The 16,959-nt window shown below is 36.6% G+C and overlaps 1 protein-coding gene across 5 annotated transcripts in view; it reads left to right on the top strand.

Moving 5' to 3' along the window:
* The window catches only part of LOC124170671 (collagen alpha chain CG42342-like), a 460,311-nt gene that overhangs the window by 406,957 nt on the left and 36,395 nt on the right, over positions 1 to 16,959 (top strand). For all 5 annotated transcript variants that reach the window (XR_006867531.1, XM_046549557.1, XM_046549555.1 and 2 more), the window contains 4 exons: positions 4,712 to 4,817; positions 5,981 to 6,078; positions 7,934 to 8,060; positions 12,301 to 12,389. Coding sequence is in view for 4 of the 5 variants with exons in the window: in XM_046549557.1 (XP_046405513.1) it covers positions 4,712 to 4,817; positions 5,981 to 6,078; positions 7,934 to 8,060; positions 12,301 to 12,389 (420 nt within the window). In the remaining variant the exon portion in view is untranslated. The remainder of the gene's footprint in view (positions 1 to 4,711; positions 4,818 to 5,980; positions 6,079 to 7,933; positions 8,061 to 12,300; positions 12,390 to 16,959) is intronic.

Below are 16,959 nucleotides of genomic sequence, written 5' to 3'. Positions count from 1 at the left end.
TGAAAATTTCTGTTTCGTTGCATAATTTCAGTTAATTTCTTTTCATGGAGCTGAAATAAGTTTTAAATGTTTATCTTTTTTATCTTCCTTTTCTGAAAAATATGCAATTAAAGGGATATAAATAGGTATTAAGCTTATTTTTTGTAAAGGTGACTATTGTATTAACTTTCCCTGGCCCTGAATTTTCGTTAGCACTGGAGCAAACTTAAGAGGTGGCAGACCACTGCAAGGTGATCTTTCCAGGAATATTTAAATAGCTTGGGTGTATATTTAAATTCCATGATGCAGTAAAGAATTGATGGCTTGATGATTTTTGCAAAAATTTAAACTCTAAGTTTTACAAATGCTGTTGAGTCTTCTAGGAATGGTAATGTATTTTTACAAGGTGTATATGAGTGAAATGAGATATAAGTAAAGCCTATTGAAAATCATGTATATGCTTGTGTGGGGTGACAATGTTGGCCAACATTGAGGTTTCACTGGCACCCTGGCAGACTGTTAGCAGTGAGATAAGAACTAATGTCCCAATGTCCAATGAACCAATGGCCAATGTTAAATATCATATGGACTAGCTACAGAGGTCCAAATAAATTAGATGAATGCATTAAAACACCTGCTTTTGCTCTATATTGAGCATGAGCTGGAAATATTTGTAAATTTATTTTAGTAATTTAAAGGTGTGGTTATGTATACTTTGTGTAATTATTAGATGCACACAGTAGTAGAGTATATAGTAGGTGGTGGGGATGTAGCGTATGGGCACATTCAGGGCAATGAAAAATATGGGAAGACTTTTTAGGACATGGCACTGCATTCATGGATGCAATTTTTTTGCTCAATATATTAGGAACTTTTCTATGTGAGAAGGAGTCCATACATTTTGCTGAAACACATGCAAGTTCATTTATCATGTGGGCTGAACTTGATATCAAACTGAAACATTCCAAACCCTGAGAAAATATGCTTCAAATATTTTCATAATGTGCTTAACTTATTACATGGATTAGAGTATATTTTCCAAATATGCTTCAAATATTTTATGCACATGGTTACCCAGATATTTTCACATGAATAAATTATGCAAATAATATTTTCAACATGTTTCCTAAATATTCTGGTGAAATATTTCTAAAATTTATTGTGCTATTTAGATTTATATGGCAAATTTTTGCTTTCATTAAAGAAGCCTACAATTGCCTTTGAATATTCAACAGAGGGCTCAAATTGGTACTTGGTTTATGTTAGCCGGTGGAAATAAATAACACCATATTTACGCAGTGTGGTAGGCTACTTGGGGATATTATAACTGGTAAAGACCTTTATTACTTCCCCAGGGAAAAGATAGGTGATTAACCAAACATGACTTTCACATGAATGAACCTCCAATTGAACTAGAATTAGGTAAATCACGATGTCTACATGTATGTAACCCAAACACCTTTGGCGTATGGTGTGTTGCTTGTTTACAGGGGTTATAACCAATTATTGCAACCAAAAATTCCTTAGCCTTAAAATATGAATTTTGTTAATTTTTCCTAAGAACAAACCAGATTTTCTCATTATATTTGGTAGATTGTTAAAATTTTCCAATGGTTAGTTCATAATTTGAAGTTAAAATTATTGATGATATGCTTATTGATATAATTTTTAAAGTGTAAAAAAAATTATGGTAGGTTGAAATGTGTGAATAAAGACTCAGGAAATAAACTGGAGTTCAATCTATAACCTTTCCTGACTCTCTGTATTTGGTAATGGAAGCATTATTGATCTCTTATATTTCAATGATTATATTTTATTTAAATGATTTTTATGTGGATTAATAGTGTCTGGAAAGTTTTCCATTCATAGAGTCCATTTTCAATTTTGAACGCATGTTCTCCTCTTCACTAAAAGAATATCAGCTTCAGTTGAATACATTTCTCCCATCATCAATTTTATGGTAATACTATAAAAGTAAATATTAAAAATCAATCTAATTCAATGGACTTATTTAATAAAGTACACAACATAGCTGTATCATTCCAAGTAAAGAGAAAAACAATTTTTTTTCTTCGGGGTGTTGATGACACCCCACACACCTTCTAACATTGCATTTCGCCGTGTGCCCTCTCCTGGGTTAATATATTCGCAATGGAGTTTCCAAGGTATGCCCCCAAACCGTGAAACCTTTGTCCTAAAATCTGCAGCCAAAAAATATTTAATGTACTGGTTCAAAGGTGTTGGTTTCCAACAATTTTTTCAGTTTATTCAATCTCTCAGCATATTTCAGATTTGTATTTCATAGTCGAAAAATGTGTGTTTTACTACCTATTTTTACTGCAGTTTTTAAGCTGTTATATGAATAGCCCCAAAATGTGGAATTTTTTTCTTTTCAATGGCTTTTAAAATGTGAGAATTGTCTCTAAGTTATTCATATTTTTACATTCTAACGTAAATTACACTATTTACAATGAAAGTGACTCAGCATGTTGATTTATTTCATTGGTGTGGTATCATATTTATTCCTCATTCAGGGTGTTGAATACCTACTAAAGGACTTCATTGAAGCATTTAGCTGTTGCCCAAAAAACTTGATTATGATTTTAGGACGATTTATCCTCGGTAGAATTTTCTCACTCAATGTGTTTCTCCTGTCCTACCTCATATTTGTATATGTATTTTTAATTGGTCCCAGGAATTATTCTGGTGATAAATTTGAACAGCTAGCTGGTTTTGTGCGCAATTGTGAGAGGCTATTAAAAATTGCCCTGAAAATGTTTATAGGTTTTGGTGAAAGCAATAGTTGAGTGACTTTTGGAGGAGTTTTTTTCCTTTCACCAACCGTATCGTCCCATTAGCGCATAATGTGTGGTTTTTGAGGTGCTGGCTGATCTTAAAAGAGGAATTTTTCACGCCCATGGCTTAATGCACTTTGTCCTCATTGAATATGCTTTATGTGTGTCAGAAATCACTTAGTTTTGATTTTCTATCATTTTTTTATTTACAATTTATATCCTACCTTTTCTTGTAAAAGTTAAAAAAGCATTTTTATCCACTAGTTTTACCTCTAAGAAAATAGTCGTGACTATACATCAATAGACAGTCATTATGTCAAATGGTCAGCTTGTCCTTATAAAAAATGTAAGGAAGTTTAATTACCATTTAATATGAATGACCCATGCTATGAAATGTGACAATTCATTTTTAATTTTATTCAAATGGTAAGGTGAGTGTGTTGTTAATGAATTTCAAGATTTATGTATATTTTATTTAGCCTATCTTTTTAAAAGGTACTTGCATAAAAAGATAATTAAAATTCTTAGTATTATGTACCTTCAATTGTACTAAAATTTATTTTATGCTAGCTTTTCTAAATAAAATGAATGACTGGTTCATTATAATATTGTATCCATTGGACTAAGGAGCCTCAAGCTTTATGCTTCTGACATTGACTGATGGAGCATGATCTTTATTATTTTCAGCTGTTTTAGGATATTACGGTAACTGAAATTAGCTTGAGATGGATTGAATAGTTTTAAAAGTCAAAATGAAGCATGATGAATTTTTACAGCAATATTTATGTTTCAGATCATTGCCATTGCAAATAAATTACATCCTGTTCATTTCAAAGTATTTTGAAATTTAAGGTTAATAAATGAATGACAATTGATCTTTGCCAATTTCTCCTTCTGACCCTTTTTCTCTATGTGTATTTGATAGCACATCCATTATTACTTTTGCCACTGATGCTATCTCTTGAATCCTAAGCATCAGTTCATCAACATTCTCTCATTAAAGTAAAAGCTATAGTTTTTTGCTTTTGAATCTCTTGGCCTTGCCTTTAAAAGGATGTTAGCCCAGTGGCTTTCGATATTTGACCAACCACTGTAAACAAAGCAGCATTTGTTTCAGGTGTTACACCTTCTTGCTGTGTATCTTATGTTTTACATTAATTGTAAGTTAAAAAGTTGATTTCTGAATATTTAAATGTTAATAGTTAATATACTTCTTCTAATTTTATCGGCGTGGGAGTTTATGAAATTATGAGTGAAAGTAAATATTTTGCTAGCTCACTGTGATCTCTCCGAGACCTCTTTGATGCATACGTGATGTCGAAGTGCCTAATCTGAGATCTGTGAGAGATGTCTTAGAGATTTTCTCTGTTGTTTGGACCTATGCAGTATCTCAATTGATGGAATGGTTGAAGCTTTATTTTTCTTTATGGCTTACAAGCTGTACTTTTTTTATGATCATTTGACTTTGACACTTAAAAATTGAATACTTATGCACTTGAAAAAATTTTATTTTACTCTTTCATAGCTTATTTTGGTTTGTGGCATTAAGTAGTGTGAATGTAGTTTGTCTGATCATAAACATATTTTTATGAAGTTTCTGTTATTTCCCTTACTTTATATGGGGCTACATTTTAGTGCTGACATAATATTATCTGTTCAATCATATCAATGTGCCACATACTGTTTTATTGTATCATGCTCACTTTGTATAATTTGTAGTCTAATTTTTAATTACTACCAAGTGCTTTCAGATCAAATACTGTACTTTTTTTTATCTGCGCTGAGAAAATTTTCTTTTATTTTACTATTTCATACTTTGTGAATAAAATCTTTTAGTAGATTTTTTTCATTAAAATTCAGTTACTCAATGACATTTGTGTGCCAAAATAAGAAGCTCTCAAAATTGGCTTCAATTAAGCAGTGAATGCCTGTTCCAGGGAGACAAAGGTGACAAGGGAGAAAGAGGATTGACAACCACACTGAATGGCGACCAGTTCCCCACAGGAATCATTGAAGGCCCACCAGGACCCCCTGGACCACCTGGTCAGTTAATTTTTCTTCTATTTACTTTGCATTGACCCCAGCAATTGTAACATATTGCCTTGAAAAAAATAGTATGCAGTATTCTGAGGCCTCATACCAGATCAATGGGTTTATTATCTCCCATTTTTCTAGATGGAAAAGCTTTATACAGCAGAATTTGACAAGGTGTATTGGCATAGAAAACTCCATGAGTACCTACAATCCACCTGGAAATTATATGATCATAAAGTATAATGGAGTTTAAATCAGGTCCCTGAACAGATAGCCATCTCTCTCCTTATGTTAATTGTCAAAATATCAAAAATTTACTTTTAGGAGGATTTTAGAAATAAATGGTTTTATGAAGCTCTGCTTGGAACTAGCAATTTTGTATGCAGTCACAAGAGCTGGTGTAAAGTTATTTACACCCAGGGGAGGATTCAGCATCAAGTTTGGAGGGGGGTCATGACCTGGGTACAGAGACTATGGAGTACTCCCCAAGAGAGAGGGATGATCTCCCATGTAAAATATTTTGCAAGGAACGCTATTTTCTATGATAAATACAACTAAAATTTCTCTCATGTTTGGTTTCTGTTGCTATGCATTTGTGTATACAATGTACCCCTTCAAAAGGATACAAAAACTATTTAACCAATAAAAAATATAATTCTTTGATAAAATTTGGGGAGGGTTCATGACCCCTGTGGCCCCCCTGAATCTGCCACTGTTTACACCAAGAGTAAAATTAGCTATGAAAAAATCATTTGGCTCAGCAGGGATTTGAATATGGATCTTCCAGTTGCCGATCAGGTATCCTCCTGAAATGCATCTTGGAGGAAGATAGTTTGGTCGTTCAAAGGGTAAGGGGTACTTGTTTTTTTTTCTAAACAGAGTTAGGTACAGAAATTAGGTAAAGAAAACAAACAATATCGACTAGATATTTAGTGGTGGATATGAGTTTCCACTCAATGTCAGCACGGAACAGAGACTCACCTGTATTGCTTAGCCACCAAGTTTTTGTATACATCTTCTATCAATTTCTGTACCTGACTCTGTTTAAAAAAAATCAGTTACACGCCTTAGCTTCTTACCCCCTCATTTGAGATTTTGGGTTGGGGACCCATCCCGACTGTTAACTTTCCCTGCACCTCCAACTAATTGTTATGATTGTGTCATCCATGTAGGTCCAGAGGGGCCGCGAGGAGAGAAGGGGGAGATGGGACCGTCGGGACCTCCTGGAGTGCCTGGTGAGAAAGGCACAAGAGGGAAGCGAGGGAAAAGGGTAAGATTTGGGAGATTGGGAGACCAACTTTTCATATCATACAGCAAATTAACTCTTGTTTGCTTTTTTTGTTCCAAGGTTATTGGGCTTCTTTTTTTGGTAGATGAGTACTTTTTTTTACTAAGTGGACGTTATTTATGTGAGCACTGTTTTACTATTTGTATTTGGGATCAGTTTCAGTAGTTATTACTGTGCAGCTTCCTTGCAGTTTATACCAAGGAATATCCCCTTTAGAAAAGGCTTAGAAAGCACAAGTGGCATTGGATGGTTTATTGAAATTTGAAACGTTTGTAGGTAGGGTAGTTAGCTCTTTTATCCGTTCATCGTCTGTAATTCATGGCTTTCACAGTTCTTGAATGTTTGTGTGTGTGGTTTCTTGGATTTTGTGTGTCAGTGCTATTATGTATGGATGTGTGGTTTTTAGTTTCTACCTTTTAATTACAGTATGATGAATGGTAAAAATAATTTCTTTCTTTAACAAAATATCTGTATTTTATCCTGGTTCTACTGAAATCCTAGTAGCTTCACCTTATTACCATTGTCTGAAAGTAAATTTCACCTGTACACTGCATGTTTTCTTGTTCTCAAATCTTCATGCACATATCTCTTACTCTGCATGGACTAGATTTTGCTCATTGTCCTCATAGGGGCACCAATGCACCTCAATTAAATTGCTGTATAATCAAAACAAATAAACTCCCTCTCACAGACAGGATAAATGCAAACATTCTATAAAACTTGATCAAATAGTACTATATAATGACATCCACTGAATGGCCCAATTATAAAAATTAAGACTGAGTTACTAACATAAATTGGTGGTGGCAGCAAAATTTATCTATCTGTTTCAAGGATATGTGGGACTTGAATGAATTAATGTCATCTCTCTAATTTTATTTGGTTACAGTTTACCATTAACAACCTCAAAGCTCAACAATTTATTCAACGCTCAAATCTTACTCATAATATATAAAATCACTGATGTACTAACACATTTGATATTTTCTTTTTAAAACAGAAGTTATAAGTGTACTATTGCCAAGGGAACAACTAATGCAATGTTAATATTGGCACAACTAACCCACTCATATAGCTTCAGGTAGTTTATAAACAGGCACAGTACCAGAATGACATTTAAGTCCATTCCTGCCCTAATTTGTGATGTCCAACTGTCATATGTGTAATGGTGTCACTGGCCTACTGCCTCATGTTGGTTGCAGTATCAAAGTAAGTACATAACCTATCATAAATTGAAAATATATAGTCATGGAGTAATAGATTTTATAAGCATGAAGAAAATTTGTAGAAGTAGTAATTGTTGTAGACTAATGATATTAGCATGAGTAATTTCTTGTATTACAGTACATTGTTAATTAGCATGTTGGTAAGATTTTTAGCTTCAGCATCTATTTCTTAAGGATAAAACCACTTTCCTTGGTGTAGTCAAAATCACTGGCTTAACAGGTTACGAAAATGAACATTCCAATAAAAATAAATTAAATTAATTCGTCGCTCTTCGAATTCACGTATACCTAAGCCTAAAAATAATTGCATAAGCATGTGTTAATTACATATCTCCCAAGTCTGTCTTTAAACTAAACTGTAATGCATAATAATTGGCGGCTCCTCTTCAAAAAATCATTTACCCTAAAATGGCAAGACTTACGTAAAGATTAAATAATCCTAAAATTTCTTAATTAAAATTTGAATTTTAAATTCATCACCTCATAAGGTAATTAATAAACATAAAAAATTGATAGAGTCAGAAGTTGATTTGAGGAAAAAATGAAATTTGTTTGGTTTATATTTCTTTGTTATTTGGAGCATCATCTGCACATAGAATTTCATTTTATAGGGTAGGAAAGGCATTGCTGGTGAGTTTGCTGAGCGAGGGCTTCCTGGGCTGCCTGGGCCTAAGGGAGAAGTTGGTGACGTTGGACCGAAAGGAGAAAAAGGAGAGAAAGGAGATTTAGGACTAACAGGTGTGTGTTATTCCTAACGAGTGATATTTTGTGGCTAGAGTGTTGGCTTCCCTCCCTGTGCTTTCAGTCACCTCCACCAAATTCCATATCATGTTTTAATTTGATTCAGTTGAGTGAAACTGCTCACCAATACCATCGTACGGACAGCTCATCTGTTTCCCCTTCTAGCCCCTCACTCAAGTTAGTTTCAGGCTCATGAACTTCAGGCATTGGGTTTCATTGCATGCATTGCACTTAACATTATTGTTGGATCTGTGGGTTAAAGGAAACAGTCGACATCTTTGCTTTATCTATATGTATATAAAATCTTGAGGAAAGCACACTAAGCGATAATGTATGTATATGGCTGATTGGAGAGAACAGACAAAAATTGACAGTTAAAAAACACAGAAACACATAAGGAAAGGGACACTCACAAAAACTAGAAGGTGAACTCTACCTTCGGGACCGAAGATAGCGGGTCACCAAATCGGCCTGAACCTCACACACAGCGCACACAAAGATATAAAAACATGGCAGATGAATGGCAATGATGAAAACATGGCAACAAAGATGTTATCAAAAGGTGGGAGAGTAAGCAGAGGGTGAGGAATGGGTGCTAGGTGTCACTGAGCGCACTTTCTAGGTCCATCTCATGCTCCGGAACCCTGTAGTGCTACTTTTGGTTGCATCTCGCATGTCCTTTGCATCGTTTTCTCATTACCAAACCCTGAAAGTGCGCTCAGTGACACCTAGCACCCATTCCTCACCCTCTGCTTACTCTCCCACCTTTTGATAACATCTTTGTTGCCATGTTTTCATCATTGCCATTCATCTACCATGTTTTTATATCTTTGTGTGCACTGTGTGTGAGGTTCAGGCCGATTTGGTGACTTCCAGTTCCAATTTTGCATTTTCTCGTAACTTCACTGTTAACAGTTAAATGGTTCACAAATATCCTTGCTGTCATTTTAACCATGCATTCTGACAAGTTGTGTTTCTTAACACGTTCTTCCATATTTCCCCTTGGAGAGGTCAATATGACCGTGAATTCCAAGTTTTAAGTTTCCCCTTCACTGGGTACTATCCATCCCAGGGAACACCGGGTGGCCAGCTAGTGTTTAACATGTTCCTTTCCATGGACTTTTAGACGAATCACCCATTGTGCTGTCCTGTTTTTCTTTTTTCTTTCATTTAATACTTGGATCCTTTCCATTTGAGTTTTCATTTGCATTCGGCTCTGCACACCGCATCGGTCACGTCATATAAGCGGCACTGAAGAAGCTGTGACTGATGGCGTGCTATGAGCAGCTAAAAGAAAGGCTCATTCTTCGGTCATAATAACCAAAGCAGTGTGATAACGAATTACAGTTGAGGACCTCAAATCCATAATCCAGAAACCCATAAAACCAGAAATCCGGAATGTTTGAAAATTCCTCTGCGTAGTGTTTCGACTTGCCACCTCATGGCACCACTCTCCGAGCCTTTTCCTGGGACGAGTAGGAAGTTAGCACACGCTATGAACGTACACTAAAAACTTAGGCAGGGACACATATAGGGATCTCAAATATTGAGCACAAGAGCCTGAATGCATTTATAAATTAATTAATTTACAAAATATACCATGAAGACCAGAAATCCAGAAAAAAAACAGAAATCCAGAAACCCTTTAGTCCCAAGCTTACCAGATTTGAGGTCCTCAACTGTATATGTATTGGTCATTATGATCGAAGCGGTGCTGAATGTGTTAATAAACGCACAAGTACACGATTGCTTCTCAGTGCATGTCTGCCCACTATGCTGTTCCATACGAAAGAGAGCATTATCACCGTTGAAGCTATCCCATAAGCCAGAGGAAGAAAACACTAACATTATTACCTAATGTGGCAGACAAGCATTGGTACTAAGGCAGCAAAACAAATACCATGTAGGAATATTTCTCGGGTTTCCCACCGGGTGTCGTATCGGGTTGTAGTTCCCAACGTTTCCATGACTAAGTCCAGGGGTTAATTAACCCCTGCCCAGTGAGAAATGGGTGGTGGAAACCACGTGGAACCCACGTGGAGAATTAACGTGGATACCACGTGTTTTTGGTCGTGGAATCAACGTGGAACCCACGTGGAAATTTGGTGGAAAAATTAAAACAGCAGTTGGTGCTGTCCTAAAACCATTAAAACCTCAACCACTCTATATCTAAACCTTCTATATATGTGTCTACGATTTTTCATGTGCTCTCATGGCTGCCTTTCCACAAATTATATAAAAATAGCATGTGCGATACATTTTCACGTAACTAGCGTGGTTTCAGGATGATAAATGACGCAATATGTCACCAGAGAGTTAAGTTCCACAAATTAGGAATTCTGTTTAACATTTTATGATAATCACCACAAATCCACTTGAAATCAACGTGGATTCCACGTGGGTCCAACCACTCAATATCCACCACCACCAAATATCCACCACTCAACGTGGATTCCACGTGGGTTCCACGTGGATTCCACCACCCATTTCTCACTGGGTGATGACGATGACGGACTTAGTCATGGAAACGTTGGGAACTAGAACCCGATACGACACCCGGTGGGAAACCCGAGAAATATTCCTGCAGAGCATACGCCGGGAAAAACTCAGATTCTACAAATACCATGTAAATAAAGAAACTTACATACGCAACAATTTTCACAGAAATTAATCTAAGAGAGGTTTTGACTGGTGGCCAAAATAACTGTCAGGTTAATAATGGTGTAGTATGAGATCAAGTTTTGTCATTTTGATGCACGGTCTTGGAATTTCAATGTTTATTTTTCGGTCAAGAGAATTAAAGTTACGATCTGTTTGTCAAGTCGTGTCAGTTTGGAAATATCAAATGCATTACAGATGGTGGATTCTCACAGTTTAGATAGAAAATGGGTACCCTGCTGTGTTGTATATTCTTTTTTCGATGCATGTTCCTATAAATACAATATGCTGAACAATCATTATGCTTGTAGAAAAGTAGAAGTTACCACCAATTGGCGGAATGCTTCAAAAAAACAATGTTTCCTATGTATAACCATAGTTCCAAAGACCAGCTATCGGGCAACGCAATACAAGAATATTTTTAGTCATTGTACTCCGTCAAAAACCTTATTCCTGAGGCCACACCATATAGTTGCGCTGTTCTTAAGTTTTAATGAGAGGCAACTGAGGCATGATATAGTTCAGTGATCACAATTTGAACAGCCATGGCTTAGCCCCCCCCCCCCACCCCTTAGTTTTGATCCTAGGTATGCCCTTGAATCTGAAATGAATTTTTGTACATTATAGACCTGGAAAACCTCAAATCTTTCAGCAGGGGAAAGATATTATCCCTTCAAGGGCTGAGCTAAGAGAGAAAGGGTCAATTCCTGTAGTTTAATATTTCCATACCCCTCTTGGACATGAGGAGATCATACCATCAGTGTATAGGAATAGACTCCTTCTCTTCAAGTCTAGCCCTTGATGGTTTAACGTGTATTCTCCTCCCCATGCATGATTGCAATGTCAATCAAAAAGCCTGTTTTGGAGAGAATAATTTTTTACAACTTTAATGGAACACAGATATTTGCCTTCAGTTATTTGCTAGTATACTGAGTTGATAACAAAGTTAATGCAATTTGCCCACCCAGAAAGGTTTATAGCTGTAAGCAATACAATTACCAATTACTCCACGTTACATTACTCCATGTTGATAAGAAAATTTCAACTGAAAAATATTTGAAATTTTCATGCAAAAAGTTTAAGCCTGGGGAAATCATGTAAAAAAACTAAAATAATCATGATTTTATTCTATTTAATTGTTGGACACCATCAGTTTGGTATATCTTATCAAATTCATGAGGTGTAAATTTATTGATCAGGGTCAGGCACAAAGCCAGAGCTTTGCTTCGGGGGTTGCCTGGGTGGTGCATACATGGGCTGCCTATACTGGTAATTTCTTTCTCAGTCGTCACACATCAGAAAACCTTAACTTTTATTAAATAAACTGTAAATTTTGTTTGCCTAGTGCTGAAATTTGTAGTCATTGTTGGTTTTGCCAAAATGTTGATAGTTATTATGTCTTGGTCTATGTAGACATTTGTTTTCAAAAATCTGCCTGATTTTTTTAAAATAAAGTCCCACCCTGGCTACGTGCCTGACCAGAATTGTCTGACTCATATATGAGTTAGCAATGTTTCTCAAAAAGGCATTGTACTTAAGCATGATTTTCTTACTAGTCTTCCCATTTATTCACTCTCAGGTATCAAAGGAGATCCAGGTCCAAGAGGGCCTCCTGGAGCTGATGGACAAAATGGTGAATCTGGACCACAAGGACCACCTGGTCTCCCAGTATGTAATGCGATTTATTTGGTTTATTTTCAGTCATTTCACCATTCAATGGTTTATTTGGAATACTTCAAACTATTTTTCTGTTGTGTGCCCCAGGGGATGTATTATTGAAGCTTGTGGTATGATGTGGTATGTATTTAGAGGCAATTATTCATGATTAGTATTGAGGTGTGAAGGAAATTCCTTCATGAATATAATCAGATGACTGATAATCGGCTGACATGTGAATACATTTTTGAAATTATTTTTGAATACGGGAGAAATATTCATTTATTGAGAAAAAAATTAATGATGATGAACTTTTGTCAACTCATGCGACCAGGATATTTGATTCAACTTAGTTAGCAAAACTATTATGTAGCAAAATAAAATCCTCAATGACAAATCAAGAGCAATTTTGACCACCACTGGTTTTGTCACATTTACGGAGCAAGTATGAATTGGAAATAAGCAATCCTTCTGTCCTGATTGATTACCATCTGCATTTTTATCTACCTGGCAGAGTTGCTTGAATCTTCTTTTCACCAGAAGTGGATCCAGACAAATTTTAAGGGGACATCTTTTGCACCAAACATCAAGATAGCCAGAAAAGAAAGGCCAAGATATTAATTAAACGACCCACAATATCGCACTCACTACAAATTCAATTACCATGATACATTTCTGGAAAGTGTTGATTGTGTTAACTGAAAGTTACCTATAATTTATAATTCTGCCAATCATCTATTTATGATGTTTGGACATCTAAGAAAATTATCTCATTCACTCAGTGATTCAACTCAAAGGTTTTTTGGACATGTGTTGGTGGATCTCACTCAGAATCAAAGCTAGGCCTATGAGTTTCACTCATTCATAGTTGGGGGCCAGTTCCTTTCCCTGGGCCACCTTGTACTTAACCTGGGAAAGAGTGCGCTGGGTTTATATCACCCCATGGTTCTTCTTTATTTGATAAGAATAATTATTAGTATCAATTTAATTCGGTGGACCTATTTAAAAATGAACAGGGCATAACTATATCATTCCAAGGAAACAGAAACAAATATTTTCTTTGGGGTGTTGATAACACCCCACAACCCTTCTAGTGTTATATTTCGCCACGCGCCCTCTCCTGGGTTAAAGGATTTTGATTTAGATATCCAAAGGCTTCACCCACAATTTGGTCCTGCAATTGCTTGATCAGTATTCAAGTGCTGTACCCAGTGATATTCAAGAAGACCATAGTAGTCGAGGGCTCTACCCTCTTGATTACTATGGTCCTCTTAAATTTCACTCACCTGTGGCCATAGGCGGATCTAGGAGGGGGGAATCGGGGGCTGATGCCCCCCCCAGACCCTTCCAAAATATGCAAGATTTTTAATACAGTCCCATTATCATTGTGCTCGTTTTGTATTATGAGGTATCCTTGTGCTCCCCCCAGAAAAAAATCCTGGATATGGCCTTGCTTGTGCCCCCACCCCCCCCCCCCCCAGAAAGAAATCCTGGATCCGCCCCTGCCTGCGGCTAAGTCCAGGGTAAGCTCTACCCTCACCTATCTTAAACCAGCTGGGAGAGCATGGTGGCCCAGTGGGTTGTGCATTTGCATACCTCAAGAAGGGTCCTATGTTCAAATATCAGATGAAGTCTTTGGATGCTCCCTAACAAAAATCCTCTAAGTGTGAGGTGGTTCAGGGAAAGAAACAGGCCACCCTATCCTGAATGTGTGAGCATCATACGCCTGTGGCTCTGGAGCGAGCTCTATCCTAAATTATCCAAACCAGCCTTCTGGTTGAATCATTGAGTTAAAATGATCTAATATGGCAAATAGGGTAGTTTCCTTCATCAAAGAAAACGAAAGGCATTGATTGCGATTCGTTACCCACCATTAGTGTATTCATAATGTACAAATTATTTGGTTATAGAAATACTGGTTTAGATAAATGCCAATAGTCAATTATATCCTCATTTGCAAAAGGCTAGATTGGCACCCATGCGATGCCACTCCACGTGACGTCACAGGGACCTAGATGCTATACGAGTAGATAGGAGTTTTTTATCATCTGAGATTACCAATGCATGCATGAGGCACAGAGCTCAGGAAAATATGTCTTAATAATCACCTATAAAAACTGGCTAAGGTCGGAAAGTTTTTTTCGTTTGATAAGGTATTAATAATCCTTATTTAAGCCAAGCGCTACCAGCTAACAGGGTACTCTGCTACCTGCTAGCATCCTGCATCGCATCAGCGCTCAAAGCCTTGCCCCAAGGTCACCTCACTTGTGGCAGCGGGAACCAGAATGACATCACACGGAGTTTTCCCAGCATTCATACTTAGCCATCGCGTTTTTGGGTGCTTGAAAATTTTCACTTTTCATTTGATTGCAAAAAATAGATATCGTCATTTAAAAATCTAGAAGCGTGAAATATGTGTCGAAATATGTATTCCAGGAGTAATAATCTTTCGATGTAGGCAATAAAAAAATAATAGGAAACCACCGTATTGTGTACAGATGAAGCTTGGTTTTAATGTGTGCTGAACTATTTTTCTTAGGAGAAAAATTTTATTTTGGATTTAAGGTGGGAATTTTCTCCTTTCCCTCCTACCTTGATTGATTTTTGACATACCAAGTTATCTAAAAAATTTTTAGTTTGTGGAAGTAGACAATTTTGATATCTTGGAAATATGTACATACTCAGATATCTACATAGTGCAGTATTAGGGCGTATGTAGTTCCTTTGGCACACCAGTTCCTGTATGATAATCAAAGTTAAGCAGTGGTGGGCCCAGGCTAAGGTTGGACATGTGCCCATTCAAATCTTAACCGTGGTGCACTTATCCCATGTCTGCAAGTGGTGGGCATATTGAAAACAGGCTTGGTTCAGTGGACAAAAAAAGGGCAAAGATCCAGAGAGCCTGTGAAAGGCCTCCTCAGCCATGCAATCTATCATCGTACTCTAGAGCTGAGCAGTTTGCAAAGGAACAGAATATTAAGTTAAGAATTGACAATACTGTCTTCCAGTGATTCAGGAACCTGGATAGCATAATGGTCTGTGCAGTAGCCCAGAAAAGCCAAGGTCAGCGGTTTGATTCCTTGCCCAGGGGATGTTTTCCCTATGTCAGTTTCACTGTCGCTCATGTAGATTGTGTGAAATATTACTCATTATTGCTGTGTGTGACTTTTTTGCAGAGAATTTAGGTTCTCAACTGGTTGTGGCTTTCTCCCTCACATTTTCCCATGCCTATTTATGTACAGTTCTACTGATATTGTACTAATGGAACTTCATATTTACAGAACCTACTTTAAATAGTAAAATTATCAGGAAAACATTGATGCCATCTTATTCTTCTAGTAAGGTGTTTCACTACTTCTATATTTGTCTACTGCAATTGAGTTATCTTATGAGACAAGCATGGAGGGTAAGTCAATAATGAAATAATTTAGAGGAACCGTTGGTAGGTAAAGGAACTGACGTAGAGAGGAATGAAAGGATCCTTGGTATCCCTAGCAATGCAAATTTTTATCTAGCAACAGCTAGCAACTTTTATTACTCCTCTACTGTGTGTAAGCTTAAGCCTATACTTAGCTGGTCTGGTAGGATTTTAGCATACATACTTATATCTGGTTGGGTGTTGGGTCTCCCAAATTAAAAATTTGATGTTATTTTTTCAATCATTTGCAATCTTTAGTGTCGTTGTCTCTTATGCTGATCACCTTTCCCAAGTGGAGATATTGTTGCCTTTTTTATAGTAAGAGGGCATTTTTTGTGGCATATATAGTATATATGAATTGGAGGTGCAAATATTCGTCAATGGCGTGATAAATTGTTACGTGGGTTGCAGCTAATTAGGATATGGGAATATACAGTAGAAGATCGATAAGCCAGAATGCTTGGGGCCAAACCCATTCCGGAGAAATGCTATTTCTGGTAGATAGATCAATTACCTGGATGTAGGCAACACCGCAACCTATAAAAACAAACTTCCAATTGTGCTTTGGTGTCAGCAGAATGATGCATTGTTGAGTCAAGCATCAAGTAATGAGGAAAACACTATCAAATTCATAAAAATTTATGATTAAAGACATGTTTATAAAAGATTCACAACATGTGAAATAGTTCTTCACCATAAATCTGGAAGTTAGATAAGTATTGAAAGTAATTTTGATATGGCTACCTGTAAATGGAAGGAAAATGGCACAACCATTTTACAAACCAACTAGAATATCAATACTTCTCCCCTCCATATTTTTCAACGTGCACCTGTAGCAAATTCCATGTCATTTTCACAACTACAAATGTGAACTTATCGTTAATTATCAAATTCTACGAATGGAGGTACTCCCTCTTCGAATACGTTACCATAAATGATAACCGATTGTGAATTTTAACTCTTAAATTAAATATTAGCAGTTGCTACTAGTCTTATGCTTGTGGAGAATGCAAGTATTTTGGAAAAAAATGCATACCATTAACTTTATAAATAATCTTCAAATAGTCCTCATGCGGAGGTCTCCACTTCGACTCATACGGAGAGAGGCCTTTCAGGCTGTGGGCTTTGCGGCAGATGTTGCCCATCTAGCAACCTACTGGAAAC

Source organism: Ischnura elegans, chromosome X, assembly GCF_921293095.1.
Source record: "Ischnura elegans chromosome X, ioIscEleg1.1, whole genome shotgun sequence".
NCBI classification, from domain to species: Eukaryota; Metazoa; Arthropoda; class Insecta; order Odonata; family Coenagrionidae; genus Ischnura; species Ischnura elegans.
Note: the sequence above shows the minus strand (reverse complement) of the source record. Positions and strands in the feature narration are given on the sequence as shown.